The sequence below is a fragment of the Xenopus tropicalis genome, chromosome 9 (genome assembly GCF_000004195.4).
Source record: "Xenopus tropicalis strain Nigerian chromosome 9, UCB_Xtro_10.0, whole genome shotgun sequence".
In the NCBI taxonomy this organism is placed as follows: domain Eukaryota; kingdom Metazoa; phylum Chordata; class Amphibia; order Anura; family Pipidae; genus Xenopus; species Xenopus tropicalis.
This window is the reverse complement of record NC_030685.2, coordinates 46,075,361-46,092,092: the sequence shown is the minus strand read 5'-3', so window position 1 is coordinate 46,092,092 and position 16,732 is coordinate 46,075,361. Positions and strand designations below refer to the sequence as shown.

The 16,732-nt window shown below is 40.0% G+C and overlaps 1 protein-coding gene across 2 annotated transcripts in view; it reads right to left on the bottom strand.

The window, feature by feature from the left end:
- Positions 1-16,732, bottom strand: part of itgav (integrin subunit alpha V) — a 199,433-nt gene that overhangs the window by 165,146 nt on the left and 17,555 nt on the right. For both annotated transcript variants that reach the window (XM_012970033.3, NM_001123449.1), the window contains 1 exon segment: positions 2,714-2,805. In XM_012970033.3, coding sequence (XP_012825487.1) covers positions 2,714-2,805 — 92 coding nt within the window.

Below are 16,732 nucleotides of genomic sequence, written 5' to 3'. Positions count from 1 at the left end.
TCTATGTCTCCTGGGCATCACAGAAACTCCTGCTAAACTGTGTTACTTTTACTTTGCTAAAAAGGCTTTTGGAAAAAGCTTATAAAGGATTCCCTACCCGAATAGAAAAGTTTATATCTAGCCCATGGATGCCCCAATAAATTTGAGGTCATTTGGGGATCATGGTTAGAGGCAAATATATTGTCCTAACCGAGCTACAGACACTAGAAAGGAACACCCAACCAATGAAGTACAAGTCTCTATTTAATGTTCCTAACCTTGGTACCTCTTCACAGCTTACCTCTTCCACTCTCTCTCTCTCTTCTCTCTCAAAAGGGACTTTCTCCTCTGTACGGTTATAATTTTAAAAAGACGGCGGCTAAAGGGAAGGCACCCAATTCCCCTTCCGGAGTTTATAGAATCACGTATGGGCCTTTATGAATATCATAAATGCATTAATAACATGTATTTATATTGCTACATTTTGCACTGCAATCATAAAGCTTTTTATCTGTATTTATGTTACAAAAAAACAAAAACACGAAAAATACATTATTTTATCTATAAAAAGAAACTCAAAATATCAAGACATTTCATACTTTCCCCCCCCCCCCCCTAAAAAAAGAATGCGTATTCACTAAGCTGTCATGTACTAAGTATTCAAGAGAGTTATGTGGTGTGCACATCATTCGGAAAGAAGATATAAGAAAAAGAGACAACTTTCCACAAGACCAACCATTCACTGGTGCCTTCTCATTTGTAATGCATATATATTAATTCCAAACTGAAACATAACCTTTATTAAATCCAAATCTAATAAAATGTCAAAAACTGCATTAAAATAAAGTATACGCAAAGCAGGGAACTAAATTTATTCACTATGCCTGAATGGAAAGAGTATATATTTTCTTTAACATATCTCTAGAAGCTGTTTTCAAGATTATTTAGGCCTATGACTAAGTAACGTTGAGGTATGAAACACGTAAGGCAGCGTATTTTGGGGTTCGTATGTTTTTAATGTGGATTTTCAAATAAACATGTGGTTTTTTTCCTTTTGAATTTCCTTTTTGATTTTTGTTAAGTTTAGGATATATCTGGTAAATTATTTGATTTGCCCTTTAATCTGGGGGCCATGTCCCAATTGCTTTTGCCCTGTTTGACTGGCCATTTGGGATCCTCTTTTTGATAAAATATGACCCAATAATATTTCTAAGGATGGAAGGTACAGTGCAACTGACTAGTTTTCATTTTATTTTAAAGCCCAGTTTGGCTGGAAAATGCATATATCATTTTTAATGGACAACAATTTTATCAAACCTATCAGTGAAAAATGCATACTGCTGAAACCAAATGGCAGAGAAAGGGCTAAAATGAAAAAAAATCTTTTTTTTGTTTTTTGCTGATTCTTTATTGCTGATCAACTCTTTTTTTCAATTACCTTCTGTTTTTTGTTATCATTTTTCTAATATTGAATTTAATTTGATGAATTGGTGGAAAATGTTATATTTTCTTTGGCCCTGTAGAGCAGTGTTTTTCAACCTTTTTTGGGCAAAGGCACACTTGTTTCATGAAAAAAATCACGAGGCACACCACCATTAGAAAATGTTAAAAAATTTAACTCTGTGCCTATATATAAAGTAATTCTCTTGAATAGGAATCAAACACAAAGAAAGTATTTTCCGGGACATTTTCTCCACAAACCCACCCCCCCACTGATTTGGTGCCCAGCAGCAGTGCCCCCCTAGTACACTGGTGCCCAGCAGCAGTGCCCCCCTAGTACATTGGTGCCAAGAGCAGTGCCCCCTAGTACATTGGTGCCCAGCAGCAGTGCCCCCCTAGTACATTGGTGCCCAGCAGCAGTGCCCCCCTAGTACATTGGTGCCCAGCAGCAGTGCCCCCCTAGTACATTGGTGCCCAGCAGCAGTGCCCCCCTAGTACATTGGTGCCCAGCAGCAGTGCCCCCCTAGTACATTGGTGCCCAGCAGCAGTGCCCCCCTAGTACATTGGTGCCCAGCAGCAGTGCCCCCCTAGTACATTGGTGCCCAGCAGCAGTGCCCCCCTAGTACATTGGTGCCCAGCAGCAGTGCCCCCCTAGTACATTGGTGCCCAGCAGCAGTGCCCCCCTAGTACATTGGTGCCAAGAGCCAGCCCCCCTAGTACATTGGTGCCCAGCAGCAGTGCCCCCATAATTCAGTGTGCCCCGTGGCCCCCCCTAATACATTGGTGCCCAGCAGCATTTTACTTCTGCTCTTCGGCGGCTTCAGCAGCATCTTCCCCTCACGCGCGCCGCCTCTGCACTTCTGCCTACACGCGACCGCACACAGGCCCTTTTATAACGTTGCGCCCCGTGCGTACTGACGTCACCCGTACACACGTGGCGCAACCAATGACAGGGCCCGGATTTTATTAAAGGGGGCCCGAGCTACTAAGAAAAACTGTAGCATCGCCGGGCCCCCTTTGAAAGTAAAAATTGCCCGGGCCCGGGACAGTTGTACCCACTGTGCCCCCCTGATGGCGGCCCTGCCTACGGCACACCAGGCAACATCTCGCGGCACACTAGGGCTGATTTATAAACACTGTACAAATTTGCACCTAGCCAGTAAACTATAGCAACCAACAGCTGAAGGTATAACAATAAAAGCATACCTCTGTTTGGTTGTCATGGGTAACCATAAGGTAATATAAAAAAAAGAACAAAGTTCGTGGACAATGCCACCCAGGAAAAGAAACTTACCATAATTTTATTATGTTTAGCACGAACTGATGCCCCAAACCACTGATGGGATTTAAATTCTATAGATTCATTTACAGCATAATTCCGGTTTCCTAAAAAGAAATAAATACATTTATTTAAGTTTCATTAGTGACTAAAACATCCTATAGTTTAGCTCACACTGAAATCTAGTTTTTCCTATTCCAGTCACATTTGTGTTTAAAGGAAAACTATCCCCAGAATGAATACCCAAAAGTTAGTTTATCTTTTTAAGTGGCTTATTAAAGAATCTTACCAAAAATTTAGATATTATTACACATATAGATATTTATACATACACATATTGCCCTTTTATATTGTTTACATTGAGCCACCATTTAGTGATGGGCTGTGTGCTCCCTGCATGATGACCTTACAGGAAATAATGCAGCTCTAACTGTAACAGGAAGAATTAGGGGAGTAAAAGACAAAACATTGTCCATTATTTGGCTGATGTTACCTAACATGTTACTTAAAATAACAATTTTCTATTTAGGATTACCTTATGGCATATACTACTAAACATAGGCAGCAGAAGATGTTTTTTTGTGGGGGAAAGGGGATGCAGCGAACTATGGTGAGAAATAAGCCACACCCATATGTCTAATAACGTACCCACTTTTTAAGCTCCACCTTATAAAGCTTTAAGCAGAAATTTAGAAAAAGCAACCACTGCTCCCAGCATAATAACCCAAAATACACTGATATCATAAAGGATGATTTTTACCTTTCCTTCTCCTTTAAGATTATTTTGACAGCAGATGGCTGGGTGGTTGGTTGCCATTTACTATATTTCCAATACTGAGGCTGAAAAGTACAAATTCTAAGGGGGATATTTATCATGCTGTGTAAAAAGTGGAGTGAAGCATTACCAGTGATGTTTCCCAGGGCAACCAATTAGCAATTAGATTTCAACAGTTAGAAAAGCAAAGCAAAGCACCTCATTGGCTGCTATGAGCAACATCACTGGAAATGTTTATTTCCACTTTTTACACAGCATGATAAATATACCCCTAAGTGATGAGAATTGTTCAGTGGCACCTAGTCGAGTACACAAAGCCACTGACACCTCAAGCAGATTATATAGTAAGAAACAGGCATCAGATAATGGTAAAACAAGAATGTAATACACAGAGCTACAGCAGTGAGAACCTGCATCCCAAGTACATTATATATTGAAAGACAGTGGTTACTAGGACCACAAACACATTAGATATGGTGAGAGCGAATACTGACAACAACAGCATATTATCTACAGAGTATGGCAGCTGATACAACCCAAGGGTATTTTATACAGTGAGAATTACAAGGTACTTCCCCCAAGCACATTAAAGGAGAAGGAAAGGTGCACCTTACCTTTCCTTGTAAATGGGCAGTAAAGTGGAAAGCCAAACTTTAACAAAAAAAAAATGGCTTTTTAATTCTACTGTGCATGTGTCAGGCACCCCCACTCATTGTAATTGTACCTTTCCTTTTCTTTAAACACATCGATAGACAATGGGTACAGACCAGGGCTGTGGAGTCGGTAGATAAATTCTCCGACTCCGACTCCTCAGTTTCTGATACTTCCGACTCCGACTCCTCTGTTTTTAATATGCTAATGTATTTTATACATTCATTGAAGGAAAGGAAGGAGACATACATGTCATTTAACCACAGAACTACTGGCTCTGCATTGGGCTTTATTCTTATAGCAGAGAAGTAATTAATTATGACTTTGTGAATTGGGACATTTAAACTTACTTTATTTTTTTTTTTTATTCCCATTTAAATTTAGTAGGAGTCAGAGACGGTTAATTTTTTTTCCGACTCCGACTCCAGGTACCCAAAATTGCCTCTGACTCCGACTCCACAGCCCTGGTACAGACACCCCAAAGGACATTATACAGAGAGCAATTGATATTGGCACCACAAGCACATTTTTACATTACACAGAGCACATGCACAGTTATACAGTATACAGATGCAGGGGGCATTAGCACCCCAAGTACTACTTGAACCCAAAAAGAAGATGCTGACATCAGCACTGTTACTTTCCAACAAGTCAACTGTCTAAAGGACACGGACTACACAGTAAGACCCGAAGATCCGCTAGCTTAGCGAGGTCGCCAAGCGAGCGGATCTTCTCCCGATATCACCACCTACGGTTGGGTGATATCGGGCTAAGTTGGTCATTTGGCCCTGGGGCCAAATGACTGAATTAGAACAGCAGATATAGGCGCTGTCTGTTCGGAGAGAACATCAAAGAGCCAATGTGGTCCACAATCCAACACAAAAATCAAACCTGCCCGATCGAGATCGAGATAAGGACAATTTTAGGCCAGATGTCGGTAGGGCAGGTCCGTCGTTCTAGTAGCTTATATGCCCGTGTATGGGCACGATCGTTCTAAAGGACTGATACCAGCAGCTAGAATTGGCCTGTGTGTGGCCACCTTAACAGTGATTAGCTGTTGAATTTAAAGTGCAGGTACTGCATGGCTATTTGTCCTACCAATTAAAAAGCACATTGCTATTAGATTCAATTCACTGTTTTTATCCCTAGAATTTTTCAAACATGCTTAAAGTTTAAATGCTTAAAGTTTAAAGTTAAAAAATTTTGAAAATCATATTGACAACGGTGTTCGTGGGGGTAAACACAGTAAAGCTGATGTAGTAATTAGTAATGGTAATATCTAAAAAGAAAATAAAAATGTCTGCTTAAGCGTTTTCAGGCCAACCTTCACTCAATGTGCCTGCATGCAAGTGGAAGCTGTACTTTTAAGTGCAGGTCAACTGAGCTGTGTAAGAGAGTGGATCCACTTATCTTGGTCTGCAAAAAGAATGCAGGCTAAGGGCTCTGGCACACGGGGGAGATTAGTCGCCCGCGATTAACTCCCTGTTCGCGGGCGACTAATCTCCCCGAGTTGCCTACCCCTGCCATCCCACCGGCGAACATGTAAGTCGCCGGCGGGATGGCAGACGCGGCAGCGTGATTTTGCGCAAATCGCCGAAAAAGACTCGCGAGTCTTTTTCGGCGATTTCCGGAAATCGCCCCGCCGCGTCTGCCATCCCGCCGGCGACTTACATGTTCTCCGGTGGGATGGCAGGGGTATGCAACTCGGGGAGATTAGTCGCCCGCGAACAGGGAGTTTTATCGCGGGCGACTAATCTCCCCCGTGTGCCAGAGCCCTAAGAGCAGCGAATCCAACACGCTGTGTGCCCTCAGCCAAGACCCAGACAGGCTCCCTGGGCTTTGTTCTTTTCTTGGTTCCCGTTACATATTACTTATTGTCAGAGATTAAGGAACAACAAAGCAGTTGCTCTCAATGCTCTCAAATGTTTTCTTTCAAGTGATTCACAAAGAAGTGTACGTGACACCATCCTTATCTAACAGATTTTTGACTGTTTCACACTTTTCTGTTGCATAACATTAAACGTGGTTATGCTGCTGATTCTTTTCCAATGGATGTTTTATTAAACATATGTCATAGTAATTACTTTTATTTTTCTTTATAAGGAGGGGGTCTCTTTAGTTGTTTGTTTACTGTATGTTTTATAGCTGAGAGTCCCTCTGCTTTCCATCTTGCAAAAGGATATGATGACTGACCATATTGGAACTCCTCATTATGTAAGAAAGTATTGTGTAGGGAGTGATGTGGATTTAGATAGCAGATATTTTGTAAAATATGCCATATCTTGTCTAATAGATCCTGTGTTAGTTCTTGTTCGTGCATGTGAAGTGTGTTTACCAAGTTTCTGGGGTTGGCAAAGTGTCTGTCTATTGTTGTGTATATCGATGTACAACTCACCCAGTCCACTAGGATTCTCATTAGTACTGCTATGTTGTACTGCTTTATATCAGGGATATTTAGGTCTACACTAGCCATCGGCTGCTGTAGTTTCAACATACTAATCCGGGGCCTCTTGCCATTCAAAATAATTGTTCAAAATAATTTGTTAATTTCCTTGTTTTATTAAAAGAAGGGCTGTGGATTTGTCAGAGTTAATGACAAATCCAGAGATATCCCCAAATTGTTGTATTTCTTCCAGTATTAATTGAAGAGAACTGTTTGGGTCTGATATATAAATGAGCAGATCATCTGCGAACGATGTCACTTTGATTTCTCTATGTCTAAATTTGATGCCCATATATGTGGTAATTTTTTGTAAATTTCTAACTAAAGGGTCAATTGCAAAGTTAAATAATAAAGTGGACATCCCTGACATGTGCTCCTGCGCATTGTAATAGGATTGCTAGTATTGATGATTAAAATATTTTGAGGGTTTGTGTATATTGCCTTGATAAAATTTGAAAAAAATATGGCCAAATCCTCTAAATTCAAATATATTTGAAAGATGAGACCTAAGGACTTTATCGAATGCCTTCTCTGCATCCAAACTTAGTAACATGTTGTTGGAATGACTGGTTGATGCCTTTTATGGAATGTCTACCATGAACAAATCCTAGTTGGTGTTCTCAGAGTATGTTTGGTAGTATGCTTTGACCATTATCTTAGCAAGTATCTTTAAAGGAGAAGGAAAGTCAAAACCTATTAAGCACACTATTAAATAGTACTACTATTGCTGTGTAAAAACGCTATATTTCTGGCTTGCCTAATGAAAGATTTACAGAGATACACATACTAGAACCTACATACTTGTTTCAGTGAACGACGCCGCCATCTTGTCCAGCATGTCTGTATGGGCTGAAAAGCACAAGCCAGTCCCCCCTCCGCTCCCTGCTCCTGCTACAAAGCCTCCACCACTCCTCACTCCTGCCACAAGCCCCCCCCGCTCCCACCACAAACTCTCCGCCGTTCGCCGCACCTGCCCCCCGCTCCCCCCACCTGCATGTCACAGAGTTCTCCAACGTTGCGTCGTCATGGCAACTGGACGCTCCTGCTGTGTGCCTACAGTAACAAGTCGCCAAGTCTGGAAGGAGCGATGCATTATGGGAATCTTCTCTACACTGCTCAGCAGTTTTTTTTCCTGTTTGGCTTCTGATCTTCTGAACAGGTGAAGTATGGGGAGACTTAAGTGCACTATTGAGACAACTGAAGGTATGCCTGCAGCTTGAGATTAACTCTTTATTAGCCTTTCCTTCTCCTTTAAGTCACTATTTAGGAAGGAGATGGGACGATATGAGTTAAAGTTTTCTGTGTTTTAATGTGGTTTGGGGGATGAGAATTTTGAAAGCATCATTAAAACGTGAAGGAATTTCTGCCCTGTGAAGAATTGTATAAAATAGATCAGTTATTATAGTTAGCATTGGCCTTTTTTTTTAGGAATCTAAGAGTTTAAAATATTCATTGTTATAACCATCAGGACCCGGTGATTTGGCGTTAGAGAGATTTTTAATTGTGTTATTTACCTCCTGCATAGATATGCTGGCATTCAGCAAGTCAGTTTGAGAGGTAGTAAGCTTTATTAAAAATGTGAGTAGGGTCCTTGTTAATATTAAGGATACTAGTGTATAGTTCAGTAAAATGTTTGTGAAAAAGTTTTTCAATCTCCGTAGGTTCTGTGGTTCGTTGTTCAGAACTTGGATTAGTGGATTAGTAACTGCCAAAATCTGTTTTTGTGGGCCCTTGGGTTTAGCTTACTGTGCCAACAGTCTACCTGTTTTATTAGTCCATCTGAAAAATCAATTTTTATTTTAATCTAGCTTTTGAGCTATGTAGGCTGTTATGAAGTTAGTGAATGCCTCTTGTGTGTCTTTGTATTTAGTTTCTGATTCTGTTGTTGGGTATAATATGAAATTTGTGAAATTGTTTACAGCCATATATGATGGAAATTTCCAGTCATGGCAGCTGGTAATTGGTTTGGCTAATTTCAATTTTACATGGATTGAGCTATGTTCTGAAATGGCAATGGTCCCTATCTCAGCCATTTTATGGACATGAGAAAACTATGTGTAGTCTTTTATAGTTGGGTGGAGTAAATGGTATGGGTCGACGAGGGGCCAATGGGCCATTAAGTAATTTATAGTTTTAGTATGGTGGGTGCAAGAGATTTGCCCTAAATATGATCTGTCCAATATTGGGTCTATGATTATTGAAATCCCCTCCTAGAATTATATTCCCATTTGCATATTCCGATAATGTTTGTATCATCTGAACATAGAAAGAGTGGTTAGATGCATTAGGTGCGTATATATTTAGGAGGGTAAGTTGTTCGCCATTTAATGTCAGGTTTATCAATAAGTATCTAAGCTCTGGATCTTTATGTATAGCTGAAATCTGATATAGCAAAGACTTATTAAAAAGAATTGTTACCCCTCTTTTTTTTTTTTTTTTTTTTTTTTTTTTTTTTTAAATCCGCCCTTATGCATTCCTGAATCCAGGTATCTTTAAGTGTTATATTATTAGTTTCTTGCCAATGTGTCTCCTGTAAGAAGACTATATCAGGTTTACTTTTACTTTTTCTGTTTTTGGGGTGCATTTAAACCTCCTGTATTCCATAGTGTCTGCAGATGACACAAAACTCTGCACACCAGTCAATTCTATCCAGGATGTGGCATCCTTGCAGAAGGATCTTGACCAACTGGCAATCTGGGTGGCTAAGTGGCGATGAGATTTAATGTGGATAAATGTAATGTCATGCACCTGGGATGTAAAGATATGCAAGGCACTTATACCCTTAATGGGACTGCACTAGGCAAATCCATAATGAAGAAGGACCTTGGAGTCCTTGTAGATAATAAACTTGGCTGTAGCAAGCAATGCCAGGCAGCAGCTGCAAGGGCAAACAAGGTTTTGAGCTGTATTAAAAGGGGTATAGATTCACAGGGGGGAAGGTATTATTCTTCCCCTTTACAGAGCACTGGTAAGGCCCCATCTAGAATATGCTGTTCAGTTTTGGTCTCCAGTGCTCAAACGGGACATATTGAATTAGAGAGGGTCCACAGAAGGGCAACTAAGCTGGTAAAGGGTATGGAAAGTCTCAGTTATGAAGAAAGACTGGCCAAGATGGGTCTGTTTACACTGGAGAAGAGGCGCTTAAAGGGCATGTCAACCCCAAAAATAATGTTTTGCATAATGAAAGAAAACATAATTCTAAGCAACTTTCCAATATGAAATAATTAAAAATTTGTAGTGCTTTAAACGTTATTTGTAAATGCAATTGCTATTGAAAGCAGCATTTGCTGAACTCCTGGTTGTTACATTTTAAACAATGTCAGTCTGCTGCCTTGTGTTACAATGTTTCAACAGTCTGAGCCACCAGGGCAGAGAATAGAAAAAGACAGGCAAGCACTGCTTCTAATAGCAATTATAAATACAAATAACTCAAAAACCATTACAAACTTGTAATAAATGTATATTGCAAAGCTGCTTAGACTTTTGGTTTCTTTTATTAGGCAAAAAAATTTATTTTGAGTTGCCTTGTCCTTTAAGAGGTGACATGATAACTATGTATAAATATATAAGGGGATAATATAATAACCTTTCTAATGCTTTATTTACCAGTAGGTCCTTCCAACGGACACGAGGGCACCCACTCCGTTTAGAAGAAGGGAGGTTCCATTTAAATATTCGGAAAGGTTTTTTTACTGTGAGAGCTGTGAAATTGTGGAATTCCCTCCCAGAATCAGTCGTACTGGCTGATACATTATATAGCTTTAAGAAGGGGCTGGATGGCTTCTTAGCAAGTGAGGGAATACAGGGTTATGGGAGATAGCTCTTAGTACACGTTGATCCAAGGACGGGTCCGATTGCCATCTGCGGCAAATTAGAGAGGCTTCAGATGGGGTTTTTGCCTTCCTCTGGATCAACTAGAAGTTAGGCAGGTTATATATAGGAATTGGTTGAACATGATGGACGTATGTCTTTTTTCAACCTAACTTACTATGTTACTATGAAATTATATCAAGTGAAGATTTATGTTTCACAGCATCATTGCCTGGACTGAGAAATCATAGTTGCAGACACTTTCTAGTAATTTGAGAATAATTTCCTTTTTGGGAGAAGACCTCCGTCTCAATGAGCTGGGGTAATTCTCAGTAAAATTAACTGCCTGTGCGTGATGTACCATGACATTTCTGTTTTGTGTCATACTGATTGCCAGTTTTTGCAAAAGAATAATAATTCTTATATCCATACATAACAACATTAACAGAAAGATTATTGTGTATATACCTTCCCCATCACCTTTTTCTTATTTTTTTTTTAACTGTAACATTTCTGCTTTTGGCTTTTAAACAACTGAATAAATTCCTTGCAGCTCAAAGTTGCAGGTGTAATTAACAATAATATAAAACCTTAAACACTCAAACAACAGTTAAAGTTGCCTTTCTAACGTATCAAACAGCTCCGGTCTTGGATAAAAGAAAAGGAAAGTACTATTTCAGTTTATCGCTGGTATCAATTCTTATTATTTTCACCCTTAGTATTGGTTTCAATACTCCAGGTCTTATATCTTTCTGATTGATTTGTATCTGCCATGGGCTAGACTTATTCAAACCCAAAGTGTGCTTTTGCCTCTAATGGTTTTTCAAATACCAGATTTTGGCCTTCATGAGTTACTCTCAGTTTAGCTGGGTATTATAGTGCAAACATAATGTTATGGTCAACCAAATGTTTGCATACAGACGAGAACTCTTTCCTCCTCTGAGTCACAGAGGGAGAGAAGTCATGAAAGATTAGCATTTTTGCCCATTGACCGATAGCTATTTCGGTTTTTTATATGCCTGAAGCATTTGTTCTTTCTCAACATGCATTAAAGAAGGAAAGGCAGGAGGAAGCGCTCCGCTACAGGTACCCCGGGCTGGTGCTGTTTTCTCCTAACAGGGGCACCAGCCCGGGGTACAAGGTAAGCGATTAAAGTCACTTGGGGGTGCCTAACATTTTGGAACCCCCAAGTTACTTAGCCTTTCCTTGTCCTTTAAGAATTTGGACAATACTGGTCTAGGTCTATTAGCATTATTCTGCCTTTCTGGGCCTATCCTATGAGCCCTTTCTAAATTCACTAGAGGGAGTGCTGGGATGTTTAAGGCCTGGCTCACCTCTGTTGCTAAGAATTTTAATAGGTCTGTTTGCTTTATGGTTTCTGGAATACCAATGAAGTGGAGGTTGTTCCTCCTGCTTCTGTTTTCTAGGTCATCAACCTTTTCCTGTAGCTCATGTGTAAGCTGCGATTGTACACAGACTTGATTTTGTACGTGTATGACTTGGTCTTCATTGTTGCGGATTCTCTGTTAAGCCACATTTAGTTCTGCTTAGTGTAGTATTGATAGTTTGATGAAGATTATCAAATTTTTGATCTAGGTATGGAGTAAAAAGTTTTAGAATGTGGTGTGGATTCCTTTCCATGATCTCTGTATGATCTGTTGTGGCTGAGGGAGTGAGTCTAGACTCAAAATCCATAGAGTCACCAGATTCTTCAGGTGGCTGTGTATCTTGATTTAGCCGATATATTTTTTGATTTACCCATTTTTGTATTCATAGGTGTGGTCAAATAGTTTTCCACAGAAATGGTTTACAACCTAGGCAAACCTGTGTTTGGTATGTGAGCTGCCGGCTCAGAGGTGGGATAATTTGCCCACTTTAGTAAAATTGTATATAGACCTGGCTGTGCTAATATGTTTTCAGTTATTTACTCTGCATAGAAAACAAGGTTTAAGTACATTTCTATTTATCCTTAAGCATGAAATACCGATGATGTAATAAAAATTAAAAAAAGGGGGGGGGATGAGAGATGACATATGCGAGAGGGAGATCTGTAAATGTAAGCAAAGTTATGCCGAGGTACATTTATGCAATTTATCTCAAAATTGGCCTCACTCCGATCTTCCAATTTTTCTATAGTGAGATTCCTTTGATTGCTGATTAAGCTCCCTTTTTGAGATGTCTCAGTTGATGGCAAGGTTTTAGCCAGAAATTTTTACCGGGTAAATCTGGAGATGTAGAATTTTTTTCCCCCGTAGGTAATCTATACATCCAACTTGGTCTAGGTTGCAGTTAAGAGTTTGTTTCTGGGTGCTTTATGTGTTCCTAGAGTATCCTGGAGCTGCAGTCTACCTTTACCTCGGAGCCTCGTCTTTTTTTTTTTTCTTTTTTCTTTCCCTCCTTTACTCCTTTCCTTTCCCCCCTTCCTTGCCTGGAACTTTTCATCTGTAGTACATTTAATCCAGCCGTCGTAACAATAGTTATGAACTTTCTCTAGCTGAAGTGTGAAACAGTTTCTGCGGCCCGGGGGTGCAAAGTTGCCTCACAGTCTCACTTGCCACCTTTACCAATAAGCAGAGTAGTGGAGGTTTCTGCAGTGAGCAGTTGCAATTACGTATCTGAAAATGGCCGCTGTATCTGAGCGTGATCCCAGCCTAGCAATTCCCAAACAGATTTGATTATATAGCAGTTTGAGGATGGTGTACCCTCTATTGTCCCACTTTGAAAACCGTTAGTGATGAGGGTAGGACGTGGGTCTAATTCTCCTTCTTTTCCCCCTTTCACCTAACTTGTTGCGCACTTCGCGTGCGTCAGACTCTGGGCTGTTGAAAGTGCAGGGAGTCGGGTTAGAACGCACCACTTGTCTGTACCCTTATCCCTTGTGCTCTCGGCGTTTACCCTACGTATATATTTTGCTTGCATTAGGGTGTTTGTATCGCCAAATTCTCAGTTTTTTTAGATTGATAATCTTTTTTATGTTTTAAACAGACTTTTTCTCCCCTCATCTTTATAAACGGAGGCATTCAATATCATCCATGATTTTCCTCTTGCTGGGCGTTCTGGTCTTCACAAGGCCTTGCTCACAGGAAAGCTGGCCATACACATCTAGATTTTTTTAAAGGGATATTTTCGTTATCAAAGGACCAAGCTTGTCTCAAAACGATTGTTTAAAATAAAATAGAAATAAAGAAACTCTGCTAAAACACACGTAGAGACAATCATCAGTAAATCATCAGCATTGTCTGTTTCAGCAGCTGAGACAAGTAGCTGCTACTAGTAGCTCTGTGCGTCTTCACCCTAATACTTGGCTTTAAATGATCATATGAGTTGAGTACACAATCTTACTACTAGGAGGTAAAAAATCTGTCCTTCAAAAAAATGTTGGTGGTTTGTTTTCCTACATGAACTCAAACACCCAACCTTGTTTAGATGAGAAGAAAAACACCATTATGTAAGTGATGGATCATTTGCAATATTCTCCTAAAATTGTTGGCCACCTGTGTCTAATGGAGTTTATATTAGAGCTGTAACTGTATTCAGATTTACTTTATTAAAGCTGACTAACTCCGTCAGAAAGATGTTAAGGCTGTCTTAATAATTGCAGAAGTAAAAATCGATAAATTGCCTAACAGAATAAGTGAAAAGCTGGCATAAGTAAGTGGCAAATGGAGTAAAAGAAAAGGAAAGTAAAAGTTGAAATCCTTGTGGGAGAGCAAGGGAAAGAGGAAAAAAGTATCTCAAATTTGGAAGAAAGGTATAAATAAAATAGAGTAAATTTCTTTTCCTCAACTAACACAATAAAAAGGAATTTAAAGGAGAAGGAAAGGCAAAGTCACTTGGGGGTGCCAAAATGTTAAATCGCTTACCTTCTACGCCGGGCTGGTGCCCCTGTTAGGAGAGAACAGCACCAGCCCGGGGTACCTGCAGCGCTTCCTCCTTCCGTCTTAGCTCGCACGCGCATGCGCAGTGAAAAGCCGAACTTTAACTGAGAAGTCAGCTTTTCACTCTACTGCGCATGCGCCTGTCCTTAGTCCTTCCAAAAGCGAAGGTGGAAGGAGGAAGAGCTGCACTAGAGGTACCCCAGGCTGGTGCTGTTTTCTCCTAACAGGGGCACCTGCCCGGGGTACAAGGTAAGCGATTAAAGTCACTTGGGGGTGTCTAATATTTTGGCACCCCCAAGTGACTTAGTCTTTCCTTGTCCTTTAATGCATATTTTTTTTTGTTGTTGTTGTTGTTAAGAATGTGTTTTAAATGCGTTTACACTGTACAATAAAATCGAAAGTTGCATTTTGAAAAATGCACTTAGTTACACTTAACAACATATCTAATTGCAATATATGTCTTTTGATGCAATCGGCTTGCATTTATTAATATTATTATCAACAAGTATTTATAAAGTGGCAACACATTCCATAGTGCTGTACATGGTTGTATTAGTAATGGTAACAGATTACGACTATTACTATATTCACTACTAATGCTACAGATGCAGCCAAGTTCATTTACCATGTTGCTGCGTGGTCTATGGCGTTTGTTTTTTGGTCTATGGTCTATTATGTTTACACTGTAGTCTAGAGGCAGAATTCAACACTAAAAAATGGTGTCTGGACAAAATGTGAAAACTTGCAGGCTGTATCAGACCTAAAGATTTAAAGGGCCTGGATAATATATTCCACACATTCATTTGGCAGAACAAAGGACCTAGAATAAGCACAATCAAGTTACAACAACCTAAAATATTAGGAGGTGCCAACCTACTAACTAATAAAGAATACAATGAGGCAGCATTAATGCCAAAATTGTTGGCACCCCAGAAATTTTTCCAGCAAATCACATGTTTATTCCCTTTGTGTGTATTGGAACAGAACAAAAAAGGGAGGAAAAAAAGCAAATTAGACATAATGACACACAAAACTCCAAAAATGGGCTGGACAAAATTATTGGCACCCTTTCAAAATTGTGGATTGATAAGATTGTTTCAAACATGTGATGCTCCTCTGGGGCAAGTGTGGGCAATATAAAAATCACACCTGAAAGCAGATAAAAAGGAGAGAAGTTCACTTAGTCTTTGCATTGTGTGTCTGTGTGTGCGCCACACTAAGCATGGACAACAGAAAGGAGAAGAGGACTTGAGAACCAAAATTGTGGAAAAATATCAACAATCTCAAGGTTACAAGTCCATCTCCAGAGATCTAGATTTGCCTTTGTCCACAGTGCGCAACATTATCAAGAAGTTTGCAACCCATGGCACTGTAGCTAATCTTCCTGGGCGTGGACGGAAGAGAAAAATTCATGAAAGTTTGCAAAACAGGATAGTCCGGATGGTGGATAAGCAGCCCCAAACAAGTTCCAAAGAAATTCAAGCTGTCCTGCAGGCTCAGGGAGCATCAGTGACAGCGCCAACTATCCATCGACTTTTAAATGAAATGAAATGCTATGGCAGGAGACCCAGGAGGACCCCACTGCTGACACAGACATAAAAAAGCAAGACTACAGTTTGCCAAAATGTACTTGAGTAAGCCACAATCCTTCTGGGAAAACGTCATGTGGACAGATGAGACCAAGATAGAGCTTTTTGGTAAAGCACATCATTCTACGGATTACCGAAAACGGAATGAGGCCTACAAAGAAAAGAACAGATCTTGGGTCTTCCAGCAGGACAATGACCCCAAACATATGTCAAAAAGCACCCAGAAATGGATGGCAACAAAGCGCTGGAGAGTTCTGAAGTGGCCAGCAATGAGTCCAGATATAAATCCCATTGAACATCTGTGGAGAGATCTTAAAATTGCTGTTGGGAAAAGGCGACATTCCAATTAGAGAGACCTGGAGCAGTCTGCAAAGGAAGAGTGGTCCAAAATTCCCGGTGAGAGGTGTAAGGAGCTTATTGATGGTTATAGGAAGCGACTGATTCCAGTTATTTTTTCCAAAGGGTGTGCAACCAAATATTAAGTTAAGGGTGCCAATAATTTTGTCCAGCCTATTTTTGGAGTTTTGTGTGACATTATGTCTAATTTGCTTTTTTTCCTCCCTTTTTTGTTCTGTTCCAATACACACAAAGGGAATAAACATGTGTATAGCAAAACATGTGTTACTGCAATACTTTTCTGTGAGAAATACTTGATTTGCTGGAAAAATTTCTGGGGTACCAACAATTTTGGCCATGACTGTATGCGAGTGTGTTTTTGCAAAATTTATATCTGCCTTGGTTTTGTTTTGGGGTTAAACATCTGCCACAAAACACACAGTGTTAAGTGCCATTCAGCATGTTGTGACAAAGCTCAACAATATTTGTACCTGTTGCTGACCAGTTTTGGACAAGGGGTGATGACAATAAGAAATAGAATGCAACACACTG